We start from the raw sequence: 16,703 nt of genomic DNA, 5'->3' as shown, positions 1-16,703 counted from the left end.
TGCATACCACTGATATTTCTGTAAGTTGGATAACAACATAAAAATCACCTACTTTAAAGTCCCTTGTTAAAAACCCAGCTTGGATCAATAATAATTAGTGGGTAATTTTTTGCTCAGTCACACCAGATCTTTTCTAAAGGACTTATGTATAACTTCTAGGAAACATGATTCATGCCCAGTGGTTGCATTGATGAGAGAAAGATCGGGCATCAACTAGCATTATCTTTGTAACATGTTAGCTCCTGTCTTAGACACAGTTCATTTACCTGCAGTCTTTATCTACACTGATATCAGGTTGGACCTTTTGTTGGAGGGCTTGAGGTGTGACAGTGTGGTTGAAGGTTTGATCCCAGTCACAACCTGCCTGCGAAGGAGTTTATATCTGTGATAGGTCAGCAGCTCTTGAAGCCATCCGTTCCTTTATGCTCAGGCACCAGGGTCCCTAGCAAAACCTAAGAGTCTTTCAGGAGCAGCTCATTTAATTGTTCCCATTGTGACCAGGCGGGTAAGTCCATTCTGTGGCCAGCAAGACTGGGGAAATAATCATCTGCCTGTACTCAGCAGTGGTGAAGCTGCACTTCAAATACTGTGTTCAGTTTTGGGCCCCTCACTATAAGAACGGCATTGAGGTGCTGGAATGTGTCCACAGAAAGAGAACAAAGCTGGTGAAGGGTGTAGAGAGCAAGTCTTATGAGGAGCAGCTGAGGGAACTGGGTGGTTTAGTCTGGAGAAAAGGAGGCTCCTGAAAGGAGGTTGTAGAGAGGTGGGTGGGGGTCTCTTCTCCCAAGTGGCAAGTGATAGGACGAGAGGAAATGGCCTCAAGTTGTGCCAGGGGAGGTTTACATTGGATATTAGGAAAAAATTCTCCACTGAAAGGGTTATCAAGCATTGGAACAGGCTGCCCAGGGAAGTGATTGAGTCACCATCCCTGGTGGTAATGTAGACATGGTGCTTAGGGACATGGTTTAGTGGTGGACTTGGCAGTGATAGGTTAACGGTTGGACTTGATGATCTTAAGAGTCTTTTCCAACCTAAACGATTCTGTAACTCTATGATTTTGTCCACTCCAGGGCAAAGCCAGGCAGGTAAGTTTGTACTACCAACACCCTGCAGAAACCAGTTGGGAAGAAGCTTTGCTCTCATGTCCTCAGTGAAAGCAAATGGTGGGGCAGGGAAAAACAGGAGCACCTGCAGCCAGGCTTCTGCCTTATCTCACAAACAGCACATAAATGCAGAGCAGGGGTTTCACTGGTCCTTGCAGAAGGCCATACTCGTTGTCACCTCCTCTGGGCCACTAACAATTTAGACTGTAATGTAAGCTTGATTTAATACTCAGATATAGTTAGAATAAAATGCAAATAAGGCTTTATTCCCACCATCTCAAATGGGTGTCTGTTGCATGTATTCAGAAAAAAACACCCAAACATGAAAGAGTCAGATCCAAAGCTGAAGAAAATTAGATGAGAATTTAGTCTGCTTCTGATGTGACAAACCATTTCAGTTTCACACAAAGAAGTTTCGAGTTTCACCAAACATTTGGTTCTGTGCTTGCCGTACTCCAATGGAGTAGATTACTGTGCTTTTACCTTTTGGGTTGGAGTAACCTTGGTTTTATGTTATATGAAGAAAGAAAGAAATTTTTATCTATGTTTAATCACAAAAGTAACTGGTGGCTAATTTTTGTTCAGGTGGAATTAGAAATGTCCTTCTGTTCTCTACTGTCACTCTAAAGAAGAATCCCAGCCATCAGCATCACATAATATGCTTCTTATGGTCCAATTGTGGAAGAAGGAAAGATGATTCCCTTTTTGCCTCCCTGTTTACATTTTGTTAAATGATTACCGCCTGTTTAATTCCTGCTTTGATTCTAGACTTCCTCATATTGCACAGCATGCATGAAACTACTTGAAGCAGCAATAGCTAATATTCTCTGATAAATGAAGCTGTCTAATTAGAGTTATGAGTTCCTAGCTATGTATTATCTGGTGGTTTTGTTTCTCTTTAGGTCTTTTTTTCTATATTACTCGGAGCTTTTAGTGTTGGACAGACTGCACCAAGTATGGAGGCATTTGCCAACGCCAGAGGAGCTGCCTATGCAATCTTTAGTATTATAGACAATGTGAGTATCTTTGTCATGTTTGTCATCCAAAAGTGTTGAACATCTGACTTCTTTCTGAGTTAAAATTAGCAATTGTGTGTACAATATAATGATATTTTAAAATTCTACCTAACACAGTTTTGGATAAAGGACAAGCATCTAAATACTGGAATATGAGCCAATAACAGAGGAAGGTGCAAATTCCTACCGGCTGTTTTTTTTATTTGATAGTTCAGAAGACCAGGTTGAAGAAGAAAAAGTAATCTTACAAAGCTTGCCTCAATAAGTATACTTCAAAAAAACCCCAACCCAACAGTTGAGAGAGGATTCTAGATCTTCTGTAACTATGTTCACTTTATTGATATTTCTTTTCAGCTATCAATAACTTAAAGGACTGCCTTTACAGTGACTACATCTCTAGCGATGTGGCAATATAACTTCTACTTTCAAGTCCTAGGTCAAAAAATATTAAAATATTTGTATAGTTTATAAATATGAGTTATTTGAATACTATATATAAAATATAACTAAACTTAAGGTTGTTTCCAATTTTTGCTGCATCAGATAACAGGTTATGAAACAATGCTGAAGCATCTGATGACATTTTTACCTCTGAGGTCACATCTGCCTTGTAGTTCAGAGATGTAAGTGCAGCTGTTGCAATTAAATCCATGCTAACTCAAGTAACTAGCTGAGATACCAGTAACAGTAGCATCATGCCTGACAAGGATTGGTTTCAGCAATAATATTTACTTACCAAACTTCTGGTACATAGTGGCTGGCTGGGACTGTACACTGCTACATACTGGATGGCTAGCAGGGGCTGTAAACTTACTGCTATAGTATCATAGTGACTACAATACTATTTTAAAACTAACATTGTCTACACAAGCTATATTTCTGCCTTTGGATATTAATGCACTCTTCCTGATTCTAGACTGTTCTGGGTAAGAATGAAAAAAAGTGCATTAAAACCTATTCCTTTGTCTGTGTTAATATGGCACAGCTGCTGTCTCCTACAGTATATTAAAGGAAGGAGTGTAAACACAAATTACTGCTAGTATGCAACAGCTGGATGTGAATGTGTAAATTACTCCTTCCTTTCACAGATGTTTTAGATTATTTCCTCTATTCCTTAATCTACACCAGTGAAGACTTAAGGGCCTGAGCATTTGCCTTGTTACTCGCCCCTGATGGCAGATCTGCTAGTGACCTGGACTGGCATCTTCATGTATCTATGAGTAGTTGCAGCTACTTTGTAATGAGGCCTGCTACGCCTTGTTATATGGTAACATTAATGTCTAAGATACCACAGAACTGTGTTGTGTTAAAATGTCATTAGAAATCTAAACATTTTTTTTTTCTCTTTTCTTGGCATGTTTTTTTTGCACAGGAACCTGAGATTGACAGTTCATCTGATGCTGGCTATAAACCAACGCATGTTAAGGGCAATTTGGAATTCCAAAATGTTTACTTCAATTATCCTGCTAGGCCAGATACTAAGGTATTACTCATGGAGGTGATACAGATTCCATTTAAGATAACTGATTCCCTTAGAGAAAAACAATTGTTATAATAATAATAATAAAAAAAAAGTCATAGAGATAATGGAAACCTTTGCTTTTATCTAGAATTGGTAACACATTTTAGCCTGAACTGGTTAGTTAAATAATTTAACAGCCAGCCTTTTAAAATAAAATATAACTTCATGAAATTTCCACTAAAAGCTAAAAGTTGGAGATCCTTTTAAGTCACAAATATAATGATAATCACTAATTGTAATAATACGTGTTTTAACTCAGTAAAAATGTTATAGCAGTATATTGATATGTGAAATTGTCCACACCATAAGTCTGCTAGAAGTATTTCTCTGAGAAACTGACAGCAAATCCAACACCTGCTTTATTGCATTTGCAATGTAAAACCTGTCCCTTTGAAGGAAGAGACTGTTTTGTTTGAGAGCTCTCATAAGGTAAATCTTGATGCAATTAACTGGGAAAGAGGTCTGAACGATTTCTAAAAATACATTTATTAAGAAGGTCTTGGAAAATAATCTTTTCCAATGTGAAGGAAGTCTGCTTTCACTGATCTATAAAAGGGGATCTGCTTCCATTTTGTTCAGGTAGGATATGACGACAAAGAGGACCAGGACTTTCTTAGTCGACTTTTAAATAGACAAAGAAAACATTTCAGCTCACCAGTTTCTAAAGAGATCAGCTGAAATCATTTGGCATTTGTATTAGCTACATTAGAATCAATATGAAGACTAGGGAGAGTAGTGCTCTCAGTTCTGCACCAGGTTTCTAAAACATTTTTAAGATTATCTAGCATAACAGAAGGAATTTGTTTTTTTATTTCTTCCTCTGTTTATTACCGAGGTTACCTTTTTAGCATTTAATCCTGGTGAGAAAGGGTGAAGGATGTTGCATAACAAATTAAAACAAGAATGATGAGCAATCCAGAGGATGCAAGGGAACATAATGTATTCATGGAAAAAATATTGCACCCTCCCAAGTTGTTTTTGCCTGCTGACAACAGTAAGGTTTAAGAGGGTAGTGTGTTACAGAAGACCTCACTCTTCATTCTTAAACTTGAGCAGATATATGTGACATCAGTGGCTGGGAATTCACCTCATGTGGTAGCTGCAGGAACACTTCCCCAGCAAGGGCTGCAAAACCTGCCCAAGACATGGAGCAGGTGCTTGTGTGCCACGACTGTGCCAGGCTTGCTGTTGTCACGGCTACATTTTATCGGGGTTCTTCTAAGATAGGCTTCTTCTCTAATATTAGCTTGTGGTAGGATGGAGACAAAACCTAAATAACGTCCTCAGACAGGCCCATTATACCTTTGATCACTTTTTATTTTGCAAGTTTATGTGTAAGAAAATATTGTGAAGATGATATGTTATTCTTCTCACTTTGGTGGAGGACAAAGTATTTGGCCCAAAGGTGACTGAAATCAGTGAAGTATTTCCATTTGCATCCTCAGGTTTTGGATCAGGATCTTTTATCTTATTTCCAGGGCCAACTTCCATGTAAATCCCTAACAATGTAATAAGTATATTTCCACGTAAAAAACTTAGAAAACAAAGACTTTTGATGGAATTCTAAGGTAGCCTGAGAGTTTATACTAGGTTGTCTCAGTTCATACTTGCTCCTTTTGACATCATCCAAATCTCACAGTTCAAAATATTCTTGATAAAAATGGCAAATTTTCAGAGGTTTTAGTATTGCTGAAAATAACGAGTGTTTTACCCTATTGTTCTGAAACAAGAACAGTCCTGGCAAATGTTTAATGGAATATCAGCTCTTTCACTTCTTTTAAGCTAAGAACGTCCTCATGATGGTTTCCTGCTGAGTTACTTGTAATTAAATAATGTGATATTTTATATAAATATGCAAAACCAAAGCTATAAATTCTTCCTCCTTTTTAACTGAAAAATAAATAGCTAAGGAAATGTTCCTTTTCATCTCATTACACAGAGGTTTAAAAATGTCTCTCTGAAGCTTTAGAGAAAGCTACAGAGAAAAGTTCCCATAGACCAACAGCAGAGTAAGAGGGAAAGAAAAGTTCTTTTCCTCTACAGCTGCAGTGATTGCTGTGTAATGTCTTCACCATGTACCTGAAACTGAAAAGCTGAGGGAGTAGCAAGTAAGTTTGCATGGAAAGCAGAACTTCACTTTTGCAACAGGTGTGAAATGCCACGTTTTGAAGGGATAAGTAGAAGGAAGAATCTCTTCATATTTCGGTAAAACTCCATAAACTCCATGTCAGCCCTTCCACAATTTCACATGTAGTTCTTCCCCTTCACTAGTTAAAGCTCTCTTGCAAAATTTTATTGTAGTCTTTAGAGTTTCTTCAAATTTACACTGACGTTTTTACATACTGTTATGTGTTGCTTACCCTTCATATATGCACAGATACTAAAGGGCTTGAATCTCAAGGTTAATTGTGGCCAGACAGTGGCCCTGGTTGGCGGCAGTGGCTGTGGGAAAAGTACAACTGTTCAGCTCATCCAGAGATTTTACGATCCCAAGGAAGGCACGGTAAGATACCTCAAGTGAGAGGACTGCTCTGTGTGTCACAGTTGTTAGAAGTCTGGTTCTGGTCTCACTGCCCTTGTTCCAATGATATGGCAAAGCCTCCCCTAAAAAGGCATGGGCCAACGTGGGGAGAGAGGTTCCTTGACCAAAACACTTAGTAAACGGGTTTTGTCTGCTTCCTTTCGTTTAGGTTACTATTGATGGGCAGGATATTAAGACCTTAAATGTAAGGTATCTGCGGGAGATTATTGGTGTAGTGAATCAGGAGCCCGTGCTCTTTGCTACCACTATTGCAGAAAACATTCGTTATGGCCGTGAGGGTGTCACCATGGAAGAGATTGAAAAAGCTACCAAGGAAGCAAATGCTTATGACTTCATCATGAAGCTACCCAATGTAAGCAAACCAGCTGCCCTGCTGAAATTATTTCTCCTAAACCTTCTTGTGCCAAATAGTTCCTTAGAAGGGATTTTTGGAAACAGAGGAAGCTCTCCCTGGAGCTGTGAGTAGGCATAGCTATGCAGAGCTGCTTCATAACTTCTGAGGATAATTTTGATTTTAAATGTTTAGGTCATGACTTGATGAGCATTTGGAGAGCTACTGGAATTCCAGGGATGCACACGATTAGCAGATATATCCAAGTGGGTGTTTGTCCTGTAGTGTTTTAGATGAAGGAAAAAGCGCTGCTGGGGCTACTGACGCCACCGTGCCTTTTCTTTACACGGCCTTACTCTGGTGAAAGGACTGTGCTACTGAGGGTTGTGGAAATGTGTGTGGTTATCTTGTAGAAGTTTGAAACCATGGTTGGAGAAAGAGGGGCACAGTTGAGTGGAGGCCAGAAGCAAAGAATAGCAATTGCCCGAGCTCTGGTTCGCAATCCTAAGATTCTTCTGCTTGATGAGGCAACATCAGCTTTGGATACTGAGAGCGAATCAGTTGTGCAGGCGGCACTGGACAAGGTCAGTATTGATCATTTGTTTAAAGAGCTGCAAGAGAGACCCCTAAAAAGTCTAAGGTAAGCTTGAATTTGACAAATACTCTCTGTTCATACAAAGATTAGGAACTCTAAATGGGGATGAATAGTGAGATGCTTTAAAAAATAAATACATTAAAAATCTGTTTTGAAATTTGCCAGCACTAGCTCCACCAGGTCAGGCAGTCTGCCCAGTGGTGAAGTGTTTTTGCAAGTGCCCAGTGAATTCAGTTAATAATATCATGGGTAGGGCTGAACTGCAGCAGACTTTTCCAAGCAAGCTTTAGTCTTTGGAGCAGTGAAGAGCTCAAAAGGGAATAAGAGCTAAATATTCTCAAGCAGGTTTGGAGATCCATGTGATCTATGTTCTTAACAACACCCAGCAAAGTGATTCAAAACCAATTCAGGGATGTCTTCAAGAGAAGCTGCTATATGTTGACTGCCATCTAGACATAACTTCTAAACCACCTAGACAAATGAAAAAAATAGCCAATCCTGTATTTCTTGTTGTCTTTTCTAAACAAGTTTATGAACTGTTTACAAAATAGTTCCAGCTATTCCTCAGGCTGAATCAATAATATTCGTTGTTTATTTCCCTTCCTCTGTTTCTCTCTCTCTCTCTCTGCATCTACTCTTATGCTCCGAGTGAAAACAAATTCCCACTATTAAATAAACTGTGATCATGTGATCATTGCTGAAAATGTTTATCTATGGACAATATCTTTAGACACCATTTTGCCTCCACATGCTGTTCTGCCTCAGAAGTATCTTATGTTACCCACTGTGCAGTATTATGTCTAGAAGAATCAAACAGAATCTATGTTCTCATCTCCAAAGTTATTTTTGTCCCTGACTTTTACTAGGATACCTAATTGCCACTAATTTCAGCAAGAGTTAGACTCTCTGTCCACTAGTCCTAATTACTGATAATTCATCCTACTCTGTGAAGCTACACTGGTTGGCACACTTGTGGATCTTTCTCCCAACTCTTGCCCTATAAAGTGAATCCCAGAGGCAGGAGGGCAGAGAACTGCTGATTGAGACATATTTGGTGGGATCCCAACTAACTGCTGCAATATAAAACTTAGACAGCTAGTTTAAACAAGTTAACTTAGCCTCTGACCTCCCCCACCTATCTTTAAAATATGTCATATGGTGAGATGAGTCTCCCTGTTGATGTTTCTGCACAGCATGCCAGAAAGGCTTGCTCAGACTAGACTAGCCCTCAGATTGCTGGGGTTAAGCAAGACGAAGCTAAGCTGTTATGTGCCAAGCATTCATTTGTCCTCCTCTTGCTTGCTATTTCCCTTCCTCACTGTGCTGAACACGTACCTCTATAGAAGGTTTACATCAGATCTAATGTAGACCACTTTTCCCTGCAGGCTTCACCAAACCTCTGCTAAATCTCCATTTACTGTTTATGCAGATAAGGTGCTCTGCTTTTTATAATTAAGGACATTAACTTAATTTTCTTCTACATCTTGATGTGATTTTAACTTTTCAAGATCATCTCAGATACAGTGAAGCTTTCAGCCTACCAAGAAAATGCCTACCATTTCTTACAGGATGGTTTGAATAGCTGTCATTTACAGTTCTTAAAATCATGTGACAATACTAAGATATGAGGTTTATCTGGAAACTCACTGAGAATACTACACACATTACAGTTTTCTCTTTTATTTCCTAATTGTAAAACACTTATTAAGCCAGGAGTTGGAGTTCAAATGTTAAGTGAAGGTTTTTAAACTGAATTAAGATTTTCAAACTGAATTATATAAAGTTTGGATTCAGTTGTTGGGCCATTAGACATTGACACCAATTTATCCCAACACACACTGTAACGATACACTTGTGAATATATCTTGGTTGTGTCAAACTACATACTTATAGGATTTATTTTATTATTTGTGAGTAATTAAAAATGGAAAAACATGCGTAATAGAAGTATGGTTTTAAGTACAATTTTAGATAAATATTTTCAGTGAAGTCACACAAGTAATTTAGAGCAAGTAAAATTGCTATGTGATTAATTTTTAATATTTGTGAAATGCTCTGAAATAGAATTGTCATTGACTTGCTTAACAGTAGATAGTCTTTTTCCAGTGAAAATTGGATACATAACCTAGGAGGATATTGAAGGAGTTGTTTCCAAAAAAATGAAATTTAGATATTTGTGTTTAGAAAGAAATGGTCAGACATGATAAAAACAAAGTACCTTAATTCATATTTTCAAATAAAATATGTTTTGCAGTATTTTATTTGTTACATTTTTGCTTTAGTTTACCTTGGAGAAATTGAAAAATACTGTGAAATTCAACATTTCTCAATTGACAATTTTGGTCTTTACTAGAATATCATTTCTAAGGAAAACTTTTCAGTTACTCAACTCTAATGTGAAGAGGGGAAATATCATATGTACCTGACAATGCTAATGTGGGACCATTGTTATGCTGTTTCTAGGTCCGGAAAGGACGGACTACACTTGTTATTGCTCATCGTTTGTCAACGGTTCGAAATGCAGATCTTATAGCTGCATTTGAAAATGGTGTTATTACAGAACAAGGGACTCATAATGAATTAATAGAACGAAAGGGAATTTACTACACACTTGTTAATATGCAGGTAGCTTTTTCACAAACCTTTTGTCATATCTTTTATCGTATCGTGTGCTATTGAGTTAACCAAATTGAACTGCTCCCAAAGGTACCTCCATCTTGCAGTGTTTTCTCAATAGGGAAATTCTAGGGGGAAAGAAATCTCCCCTAAAGAGTGCTAAACTTCGTATTAAGAAAAATTCATATTAAGTAAAATATGCAAGTTTAATTCAAATTTGTGAATTACAAGAATTTTAAGCAAAAAAAAAGTACATTAAAAGTTAAAAATTAGGTATGTGAGAAGGTAAAAATGATGACTGTGAATGTGATTGTGGCAAAAATGAGGTTCTGGAGATGACTGATTCTCAGGCTACTTTTCCAAATCATAGAATTATAAAATAACTCAGGCTGAAGGGGACCTCGGTGGCTCATGTAGTCCCACTCCCATGGAACACAGGGTAGACTCTCAGGTCAGGATGGGTTCCTCAGGGCCTTGTCCTGTTGAGTCTGGAATATATCCAAGAATGGAGACTCCACACCCTCCTCAAGTCACCTTCTCCAGTGCCTCCCACCCTTATTGTGAAAACTCAAACTCTTTTACGCAAGTACTTTTCAAATCACCAGCATCTTAGTGACTCAGGCTCCTGAAGTTTTGTTGTTCAGGCATGGTCTATGTTGAATATTTTTATTATCTCTCAAGCTGTCTCCTGAACTTCTCAAACAGTTTCTCTCAGGCCTTAACTTTGAAGTAACTGGAAGTCTTGCTCCTATTCTTAATGGCTCCCTCCCTGTGTTGAAAGTCCCTCTTATTGACTTTCTTATTCTCTTTTTACTTTAAGGTTCTTTTATATAATTTTTGCATTTTGAAGAGGCTTTCTGGTGGGTTTCTTGAGTTAACTTAATTAACTCTCCTGTATGTTTTCAGAACAGTTTAACTTGACAGAAATATGAGAAAAAAAAAAAATCTCTGTGGCTGAAACTCCCTCCCCCACCTTGTAAGTGTTAATGTATTGCCAGGTTTTTCAGATTATAGAGAGAACTTAATGAAATTTCAGTACTTGCTTGTGCTTTTCTTATCAATCTTCCATTTACTTAACAGAAGTTTTTGTTGTTCTAATTTAGAATTGATCATCATTTGGAAGGATAATACAGCCACAAACAATTTTTAGCATCATTTGGTTTCATTTCAGGCATCAGGAACTGAGGATCAGTTACAGGAAGAAGGTAATGCACCAGCTGTCTCAGAGGAGTCATGGAAGGGATCAATACTGACTGGACAGAGAAGACAATCCACTCAGAAAAGCATAAAAAGGTTCAGAATACAGAATGATGAACCTGATGTAAACACTGTTCAGCTTGTGAGTGTCTCTGTATTCTTACCTGCATGTGTTTTCCATAACTAATGGACTAAGAAAGAAATGTGATCCCACTCAAGAGTAATTTTTTAACAAAATGTGTGAAGGCAGCCTATGTGTCTGGTTAAAGACTCATAAATTGACAAAATCATGCAAGAGTTCTATGGAAACAGTCTTTTCCCCTGAAGCTAAATTTTTGGTTTTATTGTTGTTGTGATACTTGAAATATTTTGAGTAATATTATGAAACTTGAATATGGGAATGGCTTAATAGCAAGTTAATTAATTTAATTATAAGAAAAAAACAAACAGTTAATTAGTCATATAACTCAAATAGCACACTCTGGATAGGAAATAATTACTATTTTTGTCTAAATGTTTTGCTATCTATTGTCTAAAATGTCCGTGTTAGCAAATAAATGACTGAAAATTGAGATAGAATTATCGAACTGGCTAATGACCTAAACCTGCTGATCATATTCAGCAACGAGTAAGGAGAAACTTGATACCATCAAATGCAAAAAGTGGTTTAAATTCACAATTTCTGTTTCTGTATAGTCCCGCGAAGGGTAAGTGGGATTTGTGACTAATTCTTTCAGGAAAAGGCTCAAATTGTTATTGTTGGAAGCATGAGAATTTATATAAAATTCATTCTTTTTTTCCTTCTTTTATGTTATTAATATTGGGTATTGAGTAACAGTAAGAATTTCTGCAGTTAATTAATATGGCTTTTAAAGATTAGTCACTTTGGGGTTTCTGAATGTAATATATAAGATGAAGAGCATATTACAAAGAATACAGATAACCCTCATTTCCCTCCATTAAGGTATTATATTTATCCTGATGGAACACTTTTATTTTAGGATAAAAGCATACCTCCAGTTTCATTTTTTAAAATCATGGAGTTGAATAAAACTGAATGGCCATACTTTGTTATTGGAACTTTATGCGCAATTATCAATGGGGCCTTGCAACCCGTGTTTTCAGTCATCATTTCAGACATTATAGGGGTGAGTATAAAACAAAGAAGTAAAAATCTTCATTGTATGCTTTACCTTTTGTCATTATTTCCTAATTACCTTTATGATAAACCAATAAAATGATACATTTTTTTCAATTTGCACTGCAAATGTGATGACAGGCAAAGGTCCTTGCTACGGAGAATGCAAAACGCCTGTTCAGTGTCTTACAGAGCAATGATGCAAATTGCACATCCTCAAGCAGGTCAGGTCACCAAATGCTGAATGAGGAGAGATTCTCTTATGACCTCTCCTAATCTGCTTCAGCCTTACCCCTTTAGAGAAGGCAGTATGTCAGCACGAGCAGTGCACGCCTTCTGAAAGGTGCTCCTTGTGCTGTCTTGCCCATTTGTGCTCAGTCACAGCTTCTCAGAAGATACAGTGTGACACAAACAATGCAAAAGCTACAAGGTGAAAGGGATGTGACATAATGCTTCTGAGTAGACTTTTCATCATAGAGAGAATTTCTGTAAACCTAAATTTATGGTGTTAGAAAATGAAGTTACATTCTCAAGCAAGCAAGATTTTATTTGTACTGGTGGGAATTTTCTAACATGTTCTGTCAGAACACACTACTACATTAGAAAGGTATTAATATCGATAACAGTGCAGGAGAGAGACAAACTGATTGTGAGAGTACAAGTGTATGTGTTTATGAGCGCTTATGTACCTGTATGACATATGGCACTCACATGCCATACCAAGAAAGAGTATATGGCCATGTTACTTGCATGAGTTGTAGAAGACAATGATTATCTTATTTGTCTGCTACAGGAATCTGAATCAGTTTAGAAACAAATACACTCCTGGAAGCCAAGCCTCGGGTTCATGTTTTGACTATTTTGGGATGAGGCTCTCAGTCTTGTTTTCTTGTTTTTCACAGTTTTATCACAAAACAAGAAAAAAGAAAAAAATGGAAACACAGTCATATCTGCATTTACTGGATCGTTTTTTTTATAGCCAGATAAGCTGTAGTATACAACATGAAAGATACTGAAATAGCCTATATTAAATTTTTTGTATTCGCACATGAGGAGTCACTTTCCAAAGAACTGTTTGGGAAAAGATTATTATGTGGGTGTTATACTTCAGCTTTTAACGCAAGTGTAACAGGAAACATCCCTGAGGGAAGGGGAGCATGCTATGAAGTTGCAGTCTTTAAGCAGTTGTCCCCAAATCAGTCCAACATGGAAAATAATCTGGCAAAGGGCGGAAGATAAATATTGGAAAAAGAGAATTAAGAGAATTAAGGTCCTTCCTTTTTAAAACATTAATTTACTCTAAAAACTTTAAAAAATATTTTCAGATGTGATAGGATTTATAGCAAATCTATATTATAACATTTAAATAATTGCATTGTAAACTTAATGCTATGCATCAAGGTATAAAACAAGATAAACTGGAGTCAGTCTGAACAAACAATAGATAAATTTTGACTAAAGCAAATTAAATTTCATTAAACAAATTAAAACCACATAATGATAGTTACTCAACATCCAAAATTATGTAAACACAATGCAACAGCAAAGAATATACAAAGCCCTCAAATATCTAATTAAAAGATTCAGAGACTGTGAAGACCTCAAACCTTATAAAACATATTTTTGTTATCAAAACTTAGGAGCATTATCTTTATTGCTTTACAAACTTGGTGAAGCTAAAACTATATGATCTCCTTGCTTCATGACCTATGATTTTTTTACTGTATATAGAAGTATGATGATGGCTTGAAGATACTATATCTTTAATATTCATTTATCTGCTTTTGAGATAAATAAGTGCATGGAAGATTTAAATGGAAAATTATTTCCATAACAAAGCAAACTCTCTGTACGATGTAAATATTTTTTTTGTTAACATACAGGAAACAAACAATAGAAGTCTGCTTATTGATGAGTATTAGCCTAAAAAAATAATCGGTTTGTAAAATTATACACATCATATTAAGAACAAGTGCCATATTTCTCTCTTACTAACTAATCATTGTTTAACATGCAATAGTCTTCAGTCAGTGACTCTAGAAATGTTATTTTAGAGTCTTAAGACATGCCTCAGCATTTTGCAGGTGTCAATTGCAATAATAATTTCCTGATATAGGTTGTTCACTGACATGTGTTACTGATTCTGTCTTGCCAAAATAACAATGAAGACTTCATTCACAAGACATGAAAAATCATTTCAGTCTATAAACTTTGAAGAAAAGAATTCTTAGTTCAACAAGACATGGACTCGTGATCACTTTAAGAGTATGTAATGCATATACCACAGTAACAGGGGAAATTATTGCACTGTAACTGAAACTAATTTTCAAAATTTTCTCTTGTAGATGTTTGTAGAAAAAGGAGAGGCTGCCATCAGGGAGACAAATAGCACGTATGCACTGCTGTTCTTAGGTTTTGGGCTAATTTCACTTGTGACTTTTTTTCTTCAGGTAAGTTTTTTTTACTGCAGTTGTTCATGGTATTTGAAGCACTAGATCTCAACTGCGCTAACATCTCAGCACCTCAGTGTTAAACAGTACACAAGAAAAATGATGATGAACTTTCACTGTCAGATAGGTTCAAAATATAGTAAGACGTTTCAAATGTTCTCTGTACTATAAGCTGACCTCCATCTCACCAGCAAAGGAAACTTTGGGTGTAAGGACCACACTACACCACAGCCTGTGTAGGAAAACCCAATACAGTACTGATAGTAACATCAGCAGCCCAGATTTAGATCGGGTTTTGAATCTTCTGTCTTGAGTAAATGGTTGCCTCAACACCTGCTCTGAGCTCTGTGCAATGCTCCTGTCAGCATCTGATCTGGTTGTACTGAAACTACTCTGTGTGTACCTACACTGACTGAACCCCTTGGATTCCTAAGAAAACATACCAAACGTAATTGAGAAAGACCACATCATATGCTTAATTTAAGATTACTCACAGCTTCATACTGTGAAAGTTAAATAATATTTCAAATAATCTCTTCAGTTTGAGATGCATTCTTCTGTTTGTACAGGATCAAATAGTTTTGACCAAATTTTCTGAAACAGTCTAAATTCCCATGTACACATAATGTGCATTTGACAATGCATGGAGTTACGTATGTTGCAGGAAAACTGCCAAGTTCATATGTAAATCAGTCACTTTTTATGTGACTTGATGTGCATCTCATCTACATGCACAAATCCCTTTAGTTATTGCTCAGCTACTTGTGTTGGCCTTGCCCAATCATATATAGACTTCTGAACATCACCTTGTTACCTTCTGCCTCATGCCCCTGAGACAACAGGGGGCCTTTTCTGAAATTACCTCCAGCCCTTGCCCTCTCTTCAGCAAGAACCAATCTCAAAACTCCCACTTCCGTGATGGCCTTGGAAAAGAAAATAAATTGGTGGTATAGCTGTTATGGATATTTGTCCACTCAAATGTGTCTGCCTGTCTCTCTCATCTCATTCCTGCGTAGTCTGACCCTGCATGGCCCTGGCCCAGGAGTGAAAGATTCACCAGTACGTCTTTGTGCACGCTGAGTTGTGTTGTAGTCAGTGAGTATCTGTGCAGGTTCAGAGGCTTCCCCTAGAAAATAACTGGTAGCACTATAGTTTTTTGACTGTAAGCACTTAGAGAGAGAGAAGAACCCTTGGTATTTGTACAGTGCCTAAAACAAGTATAAGGTCTTACTTGTAGTAGCACTGAGCCTGTTACTTTGAAGTAACTGGTTTCCATCTGAGATCAGGTGTGATAGAAAAATTCCTGTAATTAAAACATTGCTTGGTGGGACCTGAAGACTATTACATGGTATACATTTGTTTCTTAAAAAACCAGTGTCTCATTCTTTGCTCTATCCTTATAGGTGCTAAATTTAGCTTTTAAGGACTTTTATTATTTCCATTACAGCTAGAATATTTTTTTACTTGGCAATAGGTTGTTTGTTTTTTGTTTTTTTTTGTTTGTTTGTTTTTTGGTTTTTTTTTTTTAATATTATATGCAGATAGTCACTTTATTTATCTGAAAAAGACAAAAACTGTGATTAGGTAATAAAAACTTGTTTTCTTTTTTCTCAAACAGGGTTTCACATTTGGCAAAGCTGGAGAAATCCTTACAATGAGGCTTCGATCCATGGCATTTAGAGCAGTTCTGAGACAGGTAAAAGCATTATATATTAGCTTGCTGGAGCTTTAGAAATGCTTTTATGTTTATGTGCCATAAATTATCTTTGTGTTTATTTAGTTAGTCATCCTGTAATCATATCCATAATGATACCACACTGATTTCTTTAGCTCAGTTTAGAAACTGACTGGACTAAATCTACATAACAAGTCCAGCTAGATATTTTAAATGGTTTTAAAATCTTTTTATTGATATAATTATAGGTCAAGTGTAGGAAAACTCAAAGGTAATGGTAGTGTTTATTTAGCTTATTTAATAAAATCAAAGCACCTTTGGTTTGAGGACCAGAGAAAGTAGGCTGTACTCTAAGAGACTGAATCTGAAATTCAGATCAGCCTTCATGGTCAGCTAACTCCATATATAGGTTAGGATCCACAAATATTTACTAGTGAAGGTTATAGGACCTGAATATCCGAATATCTGACTAGCTGCACTCACTAAACTGGTGGCTGCTCCTATGTAGCAGGCACAGA

General features: G+C 37.0%; 1 protein-coding gene across 1 annotated transcript in view; it reads left to right on the top strand.

Moving 5' to 3' along the window:
• LOC141957932 (phosphatidylcholine translocator ABCB4-like) overlaps positions 1 to 16,703 on the top strand; it is a 49,141-nt gene that overhangs the window by 16,312 nt on the left and 16,126 nt on the right. The window contains exons 9-18 of the mRNA XM_074900215.1: positions 2,006 to 2,119; positions 3,492 to 3,602; positions 6,019 to 6,144; positions 6,332 to 6,535; positions 6,928 to 7,098; positions 9,573 to 9,734; positions 10,897 to 11,064; positions 11,924 to 12,070; positions 14,406 to 14,510; positions 16,129 to 16,206. Coding sequence (XP_074756316.1) covers positions 2,006 to 2,119; positions 3,492 to 3,602; positions 6,019 to 6,144; positions 6,332 to 6,535; positions 6,928 to 7,098; positions 9,573 to 9,734; positions 10,897 to 11,064; positions 11,924 to 12,070; positions 14,406 to 14,510; positions 16,129 to 16,206 — 1,386 coding nt within the window. The remainder of the gene's footprint in view (positions 1 to 2,005; positions 2,120 to 3,491; positions 3,603 to 6,018; positions 6,145 to 6,331; positions 6,536 to 6,927; positions 7,099 to 9,572; positions 9,735 to 10,896; positions 11,065 to 11,923; positions 12,071 to 14,405; positions 14,511 to 16,128; positions 16,207 to 16,703) is intronic.

This window comes from Athene noctua, chromosome 2 (genome assembly GCF_965140245.1).
Source record: "Athene noctua chromosome 2, bAthNoc1.hap1.1, whole genome shotgun sequence".
Classification (NCBI taxonomy): Eukaryota; Metazoa; Chordata; class Aves; order Strigiformes; family Strigidae; genus Athene; species Athene noctua.
This window is presented reverse-complemented; position numbering and strand designations above follow the sequence as displayed.